The 17570-nt window shown below is 52.7% G+C and overlaps 1 protein-coding gene across 1 annotated transcript in view; it reads left to right on the forward strand.

The window, feature by feature from the left end:
* MVB12B (multivesicular body subunit 12B) overlaps positions 1-17570 on the forward strand; it is a 177044-nt gene that overhangs the window by 150634 nt on the left and 8840 nt on the right. The window contains exons 8-9 of the mRNA XM_065879486.1: positions 510-565; positions 3117-3176. Coding sequence (XP_065735558.1) covers positions 510-565; positions 3117-3176 — 116 coding nt within the window. The remainder of the gene's footprint in view (positions 1-509; positions 566-3116; positions 3177-17570) is intronic.

Genomic DNA, 17570 nt, shown 5'->3' on the forward strand with positions numbered 1-17570 from the left:
CCCCCAACACCCAAAGCCGTGGCCAGGGTCCAAACCCAGCTGTCTGACTCCAGAACCACTCCTTCCTCCAACCTGGACCTTTCCCGGGAGCCTGACAGCCTGGCTGTGATCAGGCTCAGCTGGAAGGACATCTCAGGAACACGCTTACTGCCCACCTCCTCGCTGAGCCCGGCAGTGTCCCCTCAGCCCTCGTGCGCCTCTGTCCTGCCACCAGCCCTTCGGTGGCTCCCACCGCTTACAGGCTGGACCCCGGGTGGGCTCTGGACCCTTCCCTGCTCTCACAGCTCGTCTGCACTTCGGCGGTGCGTCTGCCTCGCTCACCAGGTGTGTGTCCTTCCCGGGAGCAGGAATGGTACCTGGGCACCCATTGCCCTCGGCCCCACTCACCTGTGCACGTGTCGGCCGGCTCCAGCCCTGACCGGCCTGTAGTGTCTGTGTCAGTATCTCAAGGTGCTGAACATTAGTGGTGTCTGCAATGCCATTTCCTCTCTTTTTTTCTTCTTTTGCAGCAATGGATGGTGTGCCATTTATGATTTCAGAGAAGTTTTCTTGTGTTCCAGAAAGTGTAAGTTTTAAGCACGATCGCCCTCCCCTTCTGCCCCACTCCCCTTCCCCTGCCAGAATCACTGCTGTCCTTGTGTTCTCCCCGCCTCTGGAAGCTCAGCCCTGCAGCCTACAGCAGGGCTGCCTGAGAGCCGGAAGTGGGTCGTGTTCCTCCCGGGGCCCCTTCAGCTAGTGCTGCCCGTAGTGGGTGCTTGAGAAGTGAAAGAAGGGATGAGGGTGGGGAGGGAGCGAGACAGACTAGCAGACATACTCAGACGCAGACACAGCCAAGACTTTTTGATTCAAATGTGATGGTAAATTGTACTGAACTTCACCGGCTGTAAATGTTCTTGCTTTCCAAGCTCACCTTACTAATTTCTGTTATTCTTTATTTAACAAAGTCACTGTCTAGCAGAAAGAAAGCTGCCTCACTTCCCCATTGTCATTGCCGCATTCCGTGATGACCACGTTCTCTGCTCTAAATCGCAGGCATCGGAGTGGCAGGGCTGGGCCCGCTAGTGCAGGGTGCCCTGCGGCTGTGGGTCTCCCACCCACTGCAGGCTAGCACGGACCCTATGATACACGTGAGGCAACTGAGGCCAGGCTGGGCCCTTGACCCATCTTTAGTGACAGAGGGATTGAGTGAGCTAGCTGGGTCTGAAGGCCAGAACCCAGATCGTGAGAGGCACCCAGCATGCACAGCTTTGCGGGCCCCCCCTGGCACCCCTGTGCCCTCTCTCCGGTGGTGCCTGTCCCCCAGTGTGGCAGTGGCCCTCCCTCAGCTGTGCAGGCCTGGTCCATGCTGGCTCAGTAGACTGCTTTCTGGGCTTTTTAAAATCCTTTCTGCAGAAGTTTGCTTTGAGTAGCTAATAAACATGAAGGCCCTAGTTTAGGCACCAGCTAAAGAATCCTTCAGTGTTTTTCTTGGACCCAGCTTAAAACCACCCAGCTCGCGATTTGACCTGCACTGGAGTTTCCATTTTCATGAAATATAATAGGCCTTCTCTGAACCCTTCTGGTAAGCAGCTTGATCTTGAAAAACGCTCGTGACTTGACCTACGGAGCATGAGTAACTTCAGCTGACTCCACTTGGCCGCGTTGCCATGGAGATGCTGGCGCCTCTCCCGCCCACTCCCTCGGAGAGGCTGTTCTGTCCTGCACACCGGCTCCAATCAGGAAAGTTTAGTGGGGCAGTTAGAGCCTAATGATACGACAGCTGGACCTCTGCTGGATCCCGGGCCGCTCAGGCAGGCAGCCCCGCTCTCGCACCACTCGGGCTGGCAGCAGGAGAAAGCCAAACTGTTTTGTGGCTACTGGCAGAGCAGCCCCAGGAGCTGAGTGCCTAATTCGGTGGCCCTGTCCCAAGATCGGGCTCTGCCGACTCAGCAAGTGCTCGGGCAGGCGGATTCGGGCCAAGCCCAGTGCAAGCGCTTCCCTGCGCTTCTGCGTTTAATCTCAGCAGCCCAGCCGGCAGGGCCCGCCCGCAATGCTTTGTAACCGGAGAGGAAATGCTCGCGTGATTAACCTGCGGCTGCCGCATCACGAAGGGGCACTGAGCCCAGTTAGAATCCGGGTCCTTGGGCTCAGAGCCGGCCTCTTTCTACCACCCCTCCCAGGAAATCCCCCGCCTCCGGGCTGCAGTTCAGAACCGAAGGCCCCGGGGTTTTGTCAGAGATTCTCAGGTTTCACCTGTTCATCCCCGGCTGCCAGCTGCCGGCCTGGGCTGCAGAAGGCTGGGCTGGTACCCCTCGGGAATACAGACCACTGATGATCCCTGAGGGGACTCGGACCAGGGACCTCAGAGACCAGGTTCCCTCCACCCCTCACCGTGCATTATTTCAGCCCAGGCTTCTCTGGGCCTCCAGCTGACTCTTGTTGCCGTGTGCATTTGATTTTTCACGCTGTCTGGAAAAGCCAGCGTTTTTAAAGAAAGGTCCCCATCTCTATGAAGTTACAGAAATACCCATTAAAATGCAGTGTTACCATTTTCCACCACCACTGACTTCTTAAACAACAGTTGATGGGCAGTTACTTCATTTACCTTGCATTTTCAAAGACCTGGAATTCCCTCCAGCTCCTTCTCTGATGCCAAGGAGTCCCAGGCAGAAGATTGGCTGCCTGCCTCGTGGAGTTCCTTAGACCCGTTCCAGCACACAGACGCGGATGTCAGGGCGGTGTGGGGAAGCCGTGGGCACCTCCATTCCCCCGGCTGCAGAAAGAGCACACTGGCTTTTCCTGTGGGCAGGGAGAGACAAGAGGCAGAAATTATTGGTGACAGTCATGGTCTTTCAGGAGAGCCGTGACCCACCCCCCCGGGTGCTGTAGACAGGTGCCTAGGCCGGGGTCCCCACCAGAAGGGACCCCGGTGACGGCCAGGTTTTCTGAGTCTGCTCCTGCTACTGGTCCATTTACCCTCACTCGTCACTCTAGTCACACTGATGGTTTCCATGGAAAAGGAGTGGAGAAAACGCCAGATCACAAGGGGGTTTGAAGTGTCACAATTGTGAATAAGAGCAAATGTGAAGAAGCATTTTTCCAGCCGTTTAAAAGGATGACTTGATCTGTATTTTCAGATGCAGCCCTTTGATCTCTTGGGAATCACCATCAAATCTCTGGCAGAAATTGAAAAAGAGGTAAGCAAGCTTCCCAGAGTGGGACAGGTGGGGGGCCTGGGTCATCACTCACTGGACCCAGGGTTTCCCATCCCCATTAGGGTTTGTGTTCCAGGAACAGGAGGGACCTAGGTGTGGGGTGACCCTCTGAGAAAAATACTTTCATTTCATTCAAGTTTATTCTGAGAAAAAGAAACTCACTTTTAATGTGTATATTACTTAAAGTAATAAGACAGAAGGTTTTACATGATGCACGGAACAATCAATTCTGCTTCATTTTTTTTTAGAATGTCATGGCGTAAAGAAGGTAGAGGTTGGGGTGTGGGTGCAGAGTTGGTTTTTCCTCCTTCTGTTTTATTATTTGCCACCAGTAGGAGTTTGGGGAAATGTCAGAGGCTCTTCGTGATTTAGAGGAAGGATCACGGTACATTCCCTTGTGCTTGATAGCCAGACCCCACTTGGCAGCCTGTTTCGAAAGAGTTTGGATGTTTTCCTAATAAAAAAGAAAGAAACCCAGGATTGGAGCACATGTGGCAACTCCGAAGAAAGAGAGTTGAGATAATGGAATCAAGCTAGAGGTCAGATCTGCCGGTGGTCTCCCCACTTTCATAAGACAGTGTTAGCATGTGTGTCGTCTATCACATGTAGACGGTTGTTAAGCGGTCACATGCTTGCAGCCAGCTCTCCTCTGAGAGGCACATTTGTCTCAAAGATGGAAATGGTAGAACCATTTCAGTATTCTCAGTTCCTCTGGGTTTTCTGTTGTGTACCCAGCTTGCAGAAGCAGGTTGCATTATTGAAAGATGGCTGAAATCCAGGAAAATTGAATCAATGTAGTACAACAAATTTCTAAACCTGTCATAGCAAAAACAAGACAAAAAAGTCCCCTTTTGTCTTTGATTTTCAGTAAATCATAAAAACCAACGTGATTGTCATCTGTAGATTTTGGGGGGTGGGGGTAAACTTAGGAAAAAGAATGTCTGGCTACCACACCAGAAATATACATGTGCATGGAGCCCCAGGTCAATGTTGCTCAAAATTGAGGCGGCCGTCCGCTTACAGACTGCCTTTGCTTGGGGTCCCGCACAGGGTGGCGCCAGCGAGCCTATGTGGAATGCCTTTGCCGGGACCTGCTCTGGCTGCAGGCGGTGAAGCAGGGCCATGCGTGGCCTGTGACCTTTCAGGACGGACAAGGTCACACAGACGTTATGGGGTGCGCATGGGGGTCGGGTGGTCATGCCCCCTCTCTGCTTAAAGCCAGGATAACAGTAGAACCTGTCTCACGAACACTAAATGGATAGATGTGTGAAGCACTGTGGACAGCAGTTGCCCATCACCCTGGGTAGGTGGGGTAGGTGGGGTAGGTGGTGAGTGCCAGAGACTGGGCAGCTGTGAATGTCGCCCCTTCTCTCCCCGCCCATCCTCCTGGGCTGTAACCAGAGCCCCGTTCATTGAAGCACCTGCTACATGCTCCGCTCTGGGCCTGGGCTTTACCTCCGTCATCACCGATTCTCACCCCAAGTTGACCAGGTGGCATTGTTCCTCCCCATTTCATGGGGCAGAAATTGAGACTGAGAGGTGAAATAATAATAATACCCAAGACAAGATTGAGACCTAGCGTGTCATACTCCAAATCCGCTCCGTTATGACGTTAAGTCTGTTGCTCCCTGTCCTGCTGTTGGGGCTGATGGGGACAGTGGTACCTGGGAGGCCCGTCGACCTGGGTTCTGACCCCGGCTGGGCCTTCAGGTTACCAGGACGGGGTGAAATAGGAGAGAGCCCAGTGTAGAGCCAATACATGTGGTGGAAACCATCATAAGTTCTCTTAATTCTCTTCCCCACTAAAGGGCCAAAAATGTGTTTGGTTTGAATGTGTCGTCTTGATGTCAGGTGCTCTGAACAGAGCCTGGTGGGGCAGAATCCTCAGTTCCTCCACTTAACCTTTCTGAGCCTCAGTTTCCTTTTAAGATCAGGATAGTAATAAAAATGCCCTGTAACACTTATGGGTTTGACCAAGACAGTCATGGAAGTGGCTTAGAACAGCACCTGCTGTGGCTACTGCCCGGTTAGTTATCAGCGGCTGCTGTCATGGTCATGGGCATTGTTACTACTGTTCCCCTGGTCCACAGGAAGCAGGGAGAGTCGGTGTAAGTCTGTCCTGTTGCAGCCTGGCGAGCTGCCCTCTTGCTGGTGGCGGAGCAGAGACAGCCCCGTTGACCAAGCTTGGCTTGCTTCCTTGTTTTCAGTGATGAGTTAAAAACACACGTCTGTGTTCTCTGTTGAAAGAAATTAGAGTTAAAGAAAATATAGGGAAACGGGGAGAGGTTAGAAACACTAAATAGGGTGTAAAACCATTACAAATACCACTGAAGTCGCGGGTGCTGTGGAGATTTTTATTTAATCTGAGGATTTAAAAGTGATTTCCGCCAGCCATCCACGTGCATTTAATGGTGATTAGCATATTGACATCTACACACTTCGGTGAACGGGCTCCTCCTTCTGCAGCAAGGTCAGGGGATTTTCTCTGTGAATAAACTGAACTTTCCCCTTTAGCTGCTGAACTCCGCAGAGCTCCAAGGCTTGGAGGCCGAGGAGAAGCTTTGCCCACGGTCCCCTGCCTCACACTCGGGCTCTGTGGGTTGGCCCTGAGTAGCTGGGGGTCCCCCTAGTCAGGATGATTTTGCCCCTTTCCATTCCCAGTCTGGCTGCCCTGGTGGGGGCAGGGGGATGTGCTTGGGGAGGGGTCTTGGGGCAGGGGTGCTCCATTGGGGGTTTGCTTTCCTCACATTTACACAGCCAAGCGCCCTCCCCCAAGAAGGCGGGAGACTTCAGGGCTGACCATGACCTGCACTGTCCCGTTGCCCATCCCAAACACCCCCTTGGATCTCGCCTGGGATTCCCAAGCAGCGGGGAGAGCCCAGCATCAGTGGGGGCTGCTTTGTCTGGGGCAGGCGCTTCCCTCCCTTATCCATCCGTGCCCCCTGAGAGAGGTGGGGGCACCTCAGCTCACAGCAGAAACCTGGGCTTGGGTGACCGCGGCTATAAAGGAAGTGGGAGTGCTCGCCCCAAAAGCAGCATGCTGCCTCCCGTCCAGGACTGGCGCGGGCCCGCTCTCCTGCCAACTTGATCGTCACTCACCCTGCCCTGCCTGGGGGATGCTTCTGAATTTTAGCCGGTGTGCGCCCTGTCGCTACCATTTAGCCTCGGGGATGGGTCACCCCCTGAACAAGCCCCATCACTCCATCAGCCTTGAGCTTGGTGATTAGGGACCCGAGGGATCACCGACAGCCAGCCCAGGAGTGCTGTCCCCAGCGGCCCTCATCACCACAGCGCGGACCCGCCATGAACTGAGTAACAGATGCAAAGAGATGAGGTGTCGCCTCCCCGCAGTGGGTGGCAGTGCGCCTCCAGCCCGCCAACACGAGAATCTGACAAGCTTAAGCAAGAGCGTGCCCCTCGGCTCGCCAGCAGGAAGGTGGGACGAGGCTTGCTGGCCATGTGGGCCGGAGCCGCCTGCCACGCGGGTGTGTAGATACCGGGTGTCTGCAGGGACGTTTGTGGACAGTGTAGACAATGGAGGCAACACAGCATAGTGGAGGGACACAGTTTTCGCGTCGAGCCCCCCAGGGTAGCATGCCAAATCTGCTACCTACGCTGGACCCTGGGGCAAGTCCCCTGGCCTCCCCCTCCTCAGGTTGGCGTGCAGGCCCAGGGATCCCACCCTGGCCGGAGTGCTGGTCCCAAGGCTGCTGCTGTGGCACTGATGGGAGGCCCCGGCAGTCGTGGTGTGCGCAGCACCTGGTTACGTTTCATGAAAGGCCCCCAAGGAGGGTCACGATAAAAATCAGTGCCCGTGCCATCCGGCAGAAACGGGGGAAAAAATTCTTCAGATGCGCTCAGGTGGCGTGGGCTGTTGATGCGGAAAAGCCAAGGTTGTAAACCAATTCCCGCTGTGAAGCTGTCCCTCTCCTGGTCCCCAGCGCTGAGCCCAGCCTCCTTGCGGCCCAACCCCGCCCTCTAGCAGCCACATCTCCTGCCGTCTGTGACCTTCTGAGGCTCAGAGTAGGGGCTTTGCCGTGTACATTACCCTGAGGCAGGAGAGTGTGTGTTTGCTTACCTCCCCTCCGCCCTGGGAGGTGACCAGGGAGCAGCCAGTGGCGGTGGGCCGGTGGGCGGGGAGTGCTTTCTGGCCCTGACCTGGCCCCCTTGCCCCGGGGAGCAGCCGTCTGGCTCTGCAGGAGAGTGGCCGTGACCCCTGAGGGCTGTGTCCCAGTGAAGCCCTTATTGTCCTCCCTGTTGCCCAAACAAAAGGTCCTCTGTGTTCAAGAGTCGGGAAGTGTCATTTCGCAGCTGACCCCGTGATGAAGCGTCTTCTCTGGGAGTGAGAAGATGGGCATATAAATATTCTCTGTCTCAGCCGCTCTTTATTTCCCTTGTAAGCAGTCACCCTATTTCTCCGTCTGATGGACGCCCCATCGCAGCCAGGGTGAGAGCTCCCCAGCTCCTCAGTTCGGGCAGCAGCTTCTAACATAATTCCTGTGTCTCGGTTACCTTTCCTGCAGCCTGTTTATCCTCCCTCCCCGCCCACTACCCCACCGTCCCCTGTGGCCCGTCCATCCCCAGCCTTGCCTCCCTCACAGACTGCCCTGTCCCTTGTCTCACGAGTGGTGGCCAGGAGAGGTGGCCTGGACTGTAGATTCCACGCCTTGTGCATAACACTGCAAGCCTCTAAAACTAGGAGCCGACAATTCCTGTGATTGAAACGGCATCCAGAGTGCCTTCCAGACCCGCACACAAAGCCCTTTCCCCACCTGCTGCCGACCCTCCATGGAAAACCACGATGCTCACCCTCCCTTCGGTGGGCACCACACTCAAAACCGTGGCAAGGGAGCGGCATTAGCCCACCACACTTCCTGGTGGAGCAAACAGCCTCCATTTTCACTAGGCTCTAAGGCTGAAAGACAAGGGAGAGTCTAATTAGTAACGGGAGGATCTGATATTAATCACTCCTTTAAAACTGACAAGGGAGGCAGTTCATTTAACCACTTAATTGCTACAGGTTTTTATGGGCTGCTGTTTGCAGACATATTTAATGAAGAAATTATAAATCTAAAGGAGCTTAAAATTTTAATTTTATACCTAAATATTTTCCTTGTTCTTATGTTTGTAGTCAGTCCTCAAGAGTGTAGTCACGTGGAATGTTCTTTAAATGAACATATTTGCTAACTGGCGTGATTTCAGTTTTTAAAACATTGGTTCCAGCAATTAGGCATTTTTTTCAGTTCCCAAATGACTGGAGAAATTCGTCTTGATTATAATTGCTCTTAGCCACGCATATCTAATTTGTGTCTTTTTAAGTGTTAATTAGTAAACAGTTTGAGCTGACATCTTTATGTGTTTGTGTATTGAAAAATGGGGCTTATTGCTTATTTAGCTTGGGGCAGATTCCACGAGCATTTACGTCACGGCATTGAGGTGAAATTAATGGAAACACGTTTGGCATCGCGAGGTAAAAAGAATTTTTGAATCCGACTTCTGTACATCCACTTTGCATGGACTTCTGCAAGCCCTCGCAATATATGAGATTAGACTGGATTTGGGGTCTGCAATGCAGGAAGAAAGCGAGGCAGAAGATCTTTGTATCGGTAATGAAATGGCAGAGTCCAATTTTATAAAAGCAAAATGTTCATATCCCAGCACAATTGTTCATTCTTTCTACTTTTGGAAAGCTTTCATTGTGCTTATTAATGTTAAGAATTTTGTAGAGGGAGATGTTGCAAAATGTGTGATCTCTTTGCACCATCTAGCGGTCAGGTCTTAAGCTGCAACAGGAAATAAGGTGTTTTCTATCTGTGAGGTATTTTTCAACACCCACAATCTTTTCTTCTTTCTTTTTCAGTCAGGAAGCTGATATGTTTGGGGAAAGAAATTTGCCTACTTCATTCATTAAATAAAAGTTAGTTAATTAAATAGAAGTTAACCCTTCTTATATGTTGTTCCGCTCCCCTTTTTATACTGTTCAGACATAGAGCTGCCACCAAATTCTTACAGAGCTATCACACTGAGTTGAGATAATTTCAGCCAAAAACAAAGGAACCTAATGAATTAGTTTAATGGATAGCCATTCCAAACGCATAAAAGGCTTCTTTTGAAATGTGGGAAGTAGCCTGGGGACCTCCACTTCTTGGACTCTTCAGGGGTCTGACCACAGCTTGGGAACCACTATTTGATGCCACAGACGAGATCAGTTCTCTCCCCATAAATTGTGGCCGACATCATGGGCAGTTTGTCATCTTAAGCAGCTGCCCTGCTGATCAGAATCGATTTTTTAATATTTAGTGTTTTCTTTCCGAGTGCAAAGGTTGTGCGTGTTTATTAAAATGCAAACATTACAGAAACATTTCAAAGGTGAGAGTCCCCCGTGGTCCACTCCTGGGAGAGACACACATACACACACACACGTGTCAAACAAAGATCACAGGAGTTCAACACTGGACATAATATTCTCTATCTTGCTTTCGCACAGACCGGTGTATCTTGCACAACCTTCCATGTCATTTCACACAAATCTACCTCATTCTTTTTAATGACTACATATGGTTCCCTTTTATGATTGTCATAATTTATTTAAGCAATCCACTGTTGATTTACTTTTGAGTTGTTTCCAATTATCTGCTGTTACACCGGTGCAGTATACTTCCTTGTACGTGTGTCTTTGCTCCCTGGGTGTTTCTTAGAAGAATGCATGGTATTACCATTTTGCCTTCCAAAAAGAGTGTGCCCATTTAAACTTCCCCTCCCCCATCCTGTGGTGTGTGAGCGGGTACCTGTTTCCCACATCCTCACTATAGCTAAGCATCACTGGTATTTGAAGGTGAACATCTTTTCATATGTTTATTGGCCATTTGTATTTCTTTTGTGAATCTCTTCTGTCTTTGCCCAGTTTTTTCTATTGGCTTATTTAGCTTCTTTCATTCATTTTTGAGTTCTTTATGTTCTTTGCAACAACCTTCTTTCTGTCCTGTGTTCAAACACACACATTCAACCAGTGGCTTTTCACCTTGTTAAAGATGTGTTCTGCTATACAATGGTTTTTAATTTTTTCATGGGCAATTTTGTCTTTGTTTTAAGGTTTTATCTTTGATTTCATGTCCTACTTAGAAGATTATAAAAATATTCGCCCATATTTTTTCATACCCTTTGTGTTTTAATATATTAAAATATTAAATACTTTTCAACTACTGAATTCATCTGAAGTTTATTAGAAGGTAAGATCTAGAACCAGCTTTATTTTATCCTAAAGTGTTAGCCAGTTTTCACAACAGTGTTTACTTTCTTCAGTGAGTTTTCAGTGTTACTCTTATCGGACATTTCCATCTGTAAGTGGATCAATGGACATTTTTCTTGACTCTGTTCATCTCTGTTCTTTTTATATGATTGCCACACTGCTTTGAATCTGATAGCTTTATAATCAACTTTAATATAAGGCTAGTTCTCCCGTCTGCCCCACCTCAATTTTTCTAATTATAGTCACATGATTATTCTTCCAGCTGAACTTGAGAATCTTTTCGGGGGAGAAGCTCCATTCTAGATGTTTATTGTGACTGCACTGAGCATATAGATGAATAGAGGAACGATTCGTGAAAAGCCTCCACCCGGGTCTTTGTTTCTGTCGCTCAGCAGAGTGGAAGGGCATTCTTTGTGGAGAGCCTGCACCCTTCTTTGTAGGTTATTCCTAGGTGTTTGATGTTTTCGTGGCTCTCATGAACAGGATCTTTTCTTCCATTATATTTTCTGTCATTTATGTATCAAAGAGCTGTTGACGTTTGCATCATTTTGTGGGCTGGCTCTCCCACTGACTTCTATTGTTTCTGACGGTTTTTCAGTTGCTTTTCTTCAGTTTCGCAGGCCGGAGTTTATGTCGTCTGCAAATACCAACACTGCCTCCTCCTGTCCCTCTTCCTGTGCCTCGCCTGGCACCATGGCCGGCTTGGTGAGGTCACTGGGCCGCCTTGTCTGGACGGAAGTTTCTAGTTCTATACTAACCCATAATGCTGCATTTTGGCTTGCTGCATATAGACATATCTTTTTTTTATTATCATGTTAAAGAATTAGCCATCTATTTCTATTTTCCTAAATGTTTTTATCAGGATTAGATGGTAGTTTTTTTTTTTAATTATTTTCATAATACCTTTTCTTTCTTTCTTTCTTTTTGGCTGTGTTGGGTCTTCGTTTCTATGCGAGGGCTTTCTCTAGTTGCAGCGAGCGGGGGCCACTCTTCATCGCGGTGCGCGGGCCTCTCACTGTCGCGGCCTCTCTTGTTGCAGAGCACAGGCTCCAGACGCGCAGGCTCAGTAGTTGTGGCTCACGGGCCTAGTTGCTCCACAGCATGTGGGATCTTCCCAGACCACGGCTCGAACCCATGTCCCCTGCATTGGCAGGCAGATTCTCAACCACTGTGCCACCAGGGAAGCCCTAGATGGTAGCTTTTGATAAATGTCTTCTAATCATCCATTGAGATGATCATATTTTTTCTCTGCAGGAATATTAATACGGTAGATGACATTAATAGAGTTCCTAATTCTGAGAGTCTGCATTCCCCCTCCCCCCCCCACCCTCTTTGGTTCTGTTGGCAGTGGTGTCGCCAAGCAGCAGCCACCACCCAGGTCACCAGGTCGCTTCCTGCAGCGGCCCAGGGCGTTCATCATATAAATGAGGGAGCCAGGCTGAGCCAGAGCTGATGTTTGGTGGACAGAATTACCTGCCCTGGATACTGTCATGAGTTGTATACCTGGGTCATGCGGAACTGAGGTCAAGATGAATATTCCGTCTTTTGAAGTCTATCATAAAAGGATTTTTCTGTCATTTTCTGTCCTTTTGGGAACTCTCATCCCCCAAGTTTGAAAGTAATACCCCGCCCCCCACCAGTTGAACTCTTAGAAGGTTGCCCGGCATGTAGGTAAAAAAATGACCATAAAGATAAAGAATGGGTAGGGCACCTTCCCAGATTCACCCATGGCTTCTCCTTTTCCACTCAGAAATCAGCGCCAGAAAGCGGCATTGTTTTAAATATTTTTCCACAAATAACCTAGGAGGGGGAAAATACAAATATCCATTTTTAGGTGACATTCGGCTGAATTCTGACATGCTGACTCACTGAGGGCTGAGCCCCCATGGCTCTTTGCCAACAGAACCGGTGTTTATTCAGCCACAAAGCCGTCCGTCAGCCCCCAGCCCTGCCCAGAGCCCCATGCCGACACCAATGGCTGGACCCACAGGTACCCGCTGGGCCCCCAGCCTTGCAGCCTGGGAGGGGCCAGGAGAAGTCAGCTTGTTATTAATCACGCAGCAGTCCTAGTGCCACCACAGAATGTGCTTTCCCCCATTTTCCTTAAAATGCATGGCCTTCTCTGTCTTTCATCTTTCTACTTTTAAGAGTCATGGGTGCAAGAAATATTTCACTTTCTTGCTTACTTTGTCCCCATGTGCCCACACAAAATGCACTCACAGGGATAAAATGGCAGTTGACACTCTGGTTGGGCAGTTCGTAGGGAATGGTGGGGACTGCGGCAAACTGGAAAGCACGCCTCTCTCTAACGGAAGCAGCCTTCATTCACCTGTGTGAGGCTAAGGGTTGGGGTGCAAGAATGAAGGTCCAAAATTGCCATAGCCCCTATTTGTTTTATAAAATCTGGAAAATGCTGGCATTTCATGCAAAGTGTCTTCAACTTTTCAATGTTTATAACTATTTTAAACACCACACAGGCCACTAGTGTGTGAACCTCCAGCTTGCCCATGTCTGTGCATGGAGATACAAACACAGATCACATGTCGACTCATAATTTCACCATTCACAGGGGTGATGTGGACAAGCCCTGGGGTCAGCACTTTGCCTCCATGGGTTAAATACCACAGATTAGGGGCCATCACACCATCACGCTCAGAGGCTGTGGGAATTCAGAGGACCCAGGGCTGGACCGACACACTGCTGCTTCCAAAGACTGAAGACCAGAATGACCTGCCCCCCGCCTGAGAACTGAGTCCCTAGGCTAGCTGTCTTCTCTCCTTTGCATTGAGCTGTCCCCAGAGCCTGATCTGTCCCTTTACTCACCTCTCCATCCACCTGTGTCTCCATCCACTCATTCATCTACCCATTCACCTCCCCCCTCCCCACAGCCTCTACCATCCATCCATCATTCATTCATTCATTCATTCATTCATCTATTCTGGGCCACAGCCTCTACCAGCCTCTGAAGCTACAGCAATGTCTGAGGCCCCATCCCGACCCTGCACTTAAGGAGGAGATGGAAAGTGATGTGGGGCCCTGGAAGCTAGTGATTAATCCTCCCTGGAGGAGGACGAATGTCCCAGAGGGAGTAGCATTTGAAAAGGCACAGAGGTGTGGTGTTTGACAGGAAGAGGGAGGGGAGATCTGAGAAGCCATGTGTGGGGAAAGGTCTGTGCAGACACCTTTGACGCCTCCCAGAGCAGGGGCTGGGGCTCCGCCCGGATGGGGACATAGGAGTCACTTCACTGCTCTTTGATGCTCTGTCGGTTCCTAGGTGGAGGTGCTCCTGAGGGTGCCCTGAGAGTGGGGGGGCTCTCGTGGCACTGAGCCCAGGGCAGCAGGCCGTGTAGGGTGCTGGTGGGTGTCACCATCCCCCCCCCCCGGGAGTCCTCGGCTTAAAGCAGGAAAGGGGGAGGGGTGCTGATGAGGGTTGATGAGAATGACCTGCGTGCCCCGGAGTCAAAAGAGGTACGGCCTGAATCGGCAAGTGGTCCATGCATTTATCCGGCAGCCATGCCCCGTGCCCATACAGACGTGGTGCCTGCTCCTGGAGCAGGTGGGTTGCGAGGGGTCCTTGTTCAGCCCCTCATTTAGGGTGAGGCTGAGCAGTGGGGCTGGGTGGGGCTCAGGGTCTCTGACTCTGGGGTTGCTGCTCTCGGGTCAGAGCTGAGCAGCCCAGCAGGAAAGCCAGAAGAGAAACACAGAAGAGGCTTCCCGCGAGGGCCACACTGACCCCGCTGTGGGCTTGCTGTGGGACCCTCCTGCTTCCCGACCCCGGTGGCCTCGGTCAGGCTCCTCCCCTCTCTGAGCCCCGCTGTGCTCACGTGGGAAGGACAGCAGTACCAGCTTCACTGGGCGTGAGGATTCTGTCCCCGACCCTGGCTTGGGACCCGGCGGCTCCTGCCCCTCCTGTCCCCTTATTAGTGACCACAGGGCTCATGGGCTGTAGTCCAGGAGCCCTGACCTCCAGGCCCAGATGTGGGCTCTCAGCAAGTGAGGGGATGAACAAGGCATCTCCCCAGCTCGGGGGTATTTCAAGACCCCCCCCCCCGCCAGGTCTGGGGGGCAGTCCTGGCCTCCCTTCATCCCCCAGGCCCCAGTCTGCACGTGACAGCCCTTTTCTGGACAGAGCCCTTCTACGGGCTTATCAGCCCTCCCAGTACACAGAGGAGGCCTGCGCCGTGGCACGTGAGGCCCCTTAGGGCCCACTCCTCACAATGGCACCTGGCCCTTTCCTCTCCAGGGGTACCCGAGATCCAGCAGCCAGGCTTCCAGAAACAGATGGGAGGACACAGAGTCCTCGTGTGAGGAGAGGGAGCTTCCCGGAGCTGAAATTCCCAGAGGGGCTGAACCCGGGGTGACACAGCAGGTCTCATGGCCTGGCCCATGGGGCCAGGACAGGTGCCAGAACAGGCTTGGGAAAGGCAGGCTGTGGGGACGGCCGGGGCCACTGCTCAGAACCTCACCCACCGCCCATCCGCCCTGGGGACCTGCCGTGACTGTCACTCCAGCCCTGAGCCAGACTTCAGGTTGGCTGGTGTCTTGTTCCTTTACTTCCCCCTACCTGTCCTCACCTGGCCAGGGCGCTGAGGCCCAGCCTGGGCTCCTTCAGACCCGCTCTTGCCACATCCTTCCAGGCCCTTCTGTGACTCCACCTGTCCCCCATTTCGGAATTCCACCCGTATTGAGAGGTGCGTGTACACACCGGTCCTGAGGCTGGTTGCCCTACCAGCAGTGTGCCTATCCCTGCCCCTGGCCTCACCCAGCCCTCGGGGACCTTGGGAAGTTTGATCTTCCCTGAGCCTCAGCTTCCACATCTCAAAATTCAGGTGCTAAAAACAATTCCTTACTGCTGTTTCTTGTCTGGACCCCTCTCGTTGATTTGATAGTTAACAAGACACAGGGAGGGAAGAGTGGGAGGGTGTATGCTTGCCTTTACTTCTTTCCCCTCTTATTTTATTTAGCAAAAGGTTTCAGGTCGTGGTTCTCTACCTGCTTAACCATTAAAGTCCCTTGGATGCTTTTAAGAAATGCCGATGCCTGCCCTGCCCTCAACCCCACCCTGACCCCAAGCAGGGTCCAGGCAGCACTGGCTTTGGTTCAAACCCTTGATTCTGATGCACATGGAGGACTGCTTTTTCACTCTCACGAGTGGGTGGGGGGTTTGATCACCTTCTGCCATGAGGCTGGGGCTAGAGTGACTTGGCCTCCCCAGTGCAGCTGGAAACCAAGGTCGGCATCTCCCACTGCCAGGATGCTGGCCTCACCGTGACAAAAGGCTCTTGGAATCTGGGAATCGCGTGCTGTGTCTCGAGAGGTCTGATACGTTGGTGGCAGGGTCTTCTGCCAGGGGCCCACCATCCCCGGCCCAGGGAAGCCCCACAGAGCCCCTGACAGCGACGTCTCTTTCCTGGACTTCCTGCTGCTGTGATAATGGCCCATGCCCACCAGAGGGCGCTGTGGCCAGGGTCGGGCGCCGCTCGGCTGGGCTCAGCTCTGCGAACCAAAATGCTTTTTAATTGAAAATTTTTTTAATTCAAAAAGGATTTGCTGTTTGTACGCGAGTGCAGGTTTTCCTCATGCAGGAGGCTAATGTCCTGAGTCAACAGATCCGGGCCCAAATCCACCTTCAAAGGTACTCGTGTTTGCCCAAGGGAGTGAAAGGGCTTCCAGAAGCGGCCCTAGTCTCTTGGGCAAACACTTTGGGGCCAGCAATCCCAGGCAGAGGACAGCGTCTGTGGGAAGGGTTATCCGCGGCCTAAGGGGGATTATGACGGGGGACATATGTTGAAATTTCATTTGGGGAGTTAGAGAAAACAAGAGGTGCTTTTCTCTAGCCAAGATAACCTACAAAGGGAAGAATCTCAAGGGCAGGGGTGGGCGGACAGCAATCTGTGCGGAGGGTCCCTGGCCCCCTCCTGGGGCGGCGGCGAACTTGGGCCGTGAGTCAGGAGGAGGCGGTGTGTGTACTTCTGATTCTCCCCCCACCCCCGAGGGTGAGAGAAACAGGAGTTTAGCAGTTTGTCCTTGAAAACCCTTCTATACCCCCCCTCCCGCAGTGACCGTGTCCCTACCCCTGGCCACAAAGACTGGCCTCCGACCCCCACCAGGGCCCTTCCACCCTGGCCTGCCCACCTGCGCCCCGTCGTCCCGCCCCCCACCCTGCCATCGGGAGCACCCTTGCCGGGCCCACCCCGGCAGCGTCCAGGTCTGCGGCTCACTTCCGGGCCGGCTCTGGACGTCTGGGAGCGCGGGCTTCCGTCTCCCTCCACGCACTCTCTGTGGCCAGCCCCCAACTAACCAAGGCGGCCTCGCTGCCCTGGGCGTCCCCGCCACCCTGGGAGCCAGACGCAGCAAACACTCTGGAAGAGCAGAGGTGGCACAGCTCACAGCTGTCTCCCCAGCGCGTGACAGTGCCCCTGCAGGGCGCCTGGCGCTGGGCTCGCTCCCTCACCTCTGCTGCGGCCGGCCCCAGGTGGGCGTCTCCCAGGCAAGGCCTCAGAGCAGCCAAAGCGAGGCCCTCCCCACCCTCTCCCGCAGCCCCTCTTCAGCAGCCCCTCAGCCCCGATGCCTCTGGTCTCCTCTCTGCTCACTCGAATCCACATCCGCTCCCACATCTCACTGATTGGGCCACGGAACCGACCCACAGCATCAGGTCACCTGGGAGCTGGCTGACGATGCAGAATCTCAGGCCCCACCCCAGACCTACTGAGTCAGGACCTGCGTGTGTTAAAGGCTGATCAGCCTGCTGTTAACAGCCTCTTCAGAGATGGGTGCCACCCTCTCCCCACGCCTGAGGAGAGACCACGCCCGCCTGTCCACGTCAGCACTGCTCTCTTGAACTTCCGCCCACCCAGAACTGCCCCCGCCAAGATCACCATGTGTTTTTAACTACCGTGCCCCCAGCCCGTGCTGCCATCGGCAGGGCTGGCTTCCTCCTCCCCTCTTGGCCCCAAGCGCCAGGCCCATCTTGTCTTCCGACCCTGGGTGCTTTTCTCGAAACAGCTCCACACCTGTAACTCCAGATACCCTGCCCCCCGAGTGCTTCCACTTCCCATCCCTTTATTGCTGGTTCCATATGTCTCCAGCTGGGCTTGTGGCACCCCCCTGGGTGCTGCTCAGGGACC

This window comes from Phocoena phocoena, chromosome 6 (assembly GCF_963924675.1).
Source record: "Phocoena phocoena chromosome 6, mPhoPho1.1, whole genome shotgun sequence".
NCBI classification, from domain to species: Eukaryota; Metazoa; Chordata; class Mammalia; order Artiodactyla; family Phocoenidae; genus Phocoena; species Phocoena phocoena.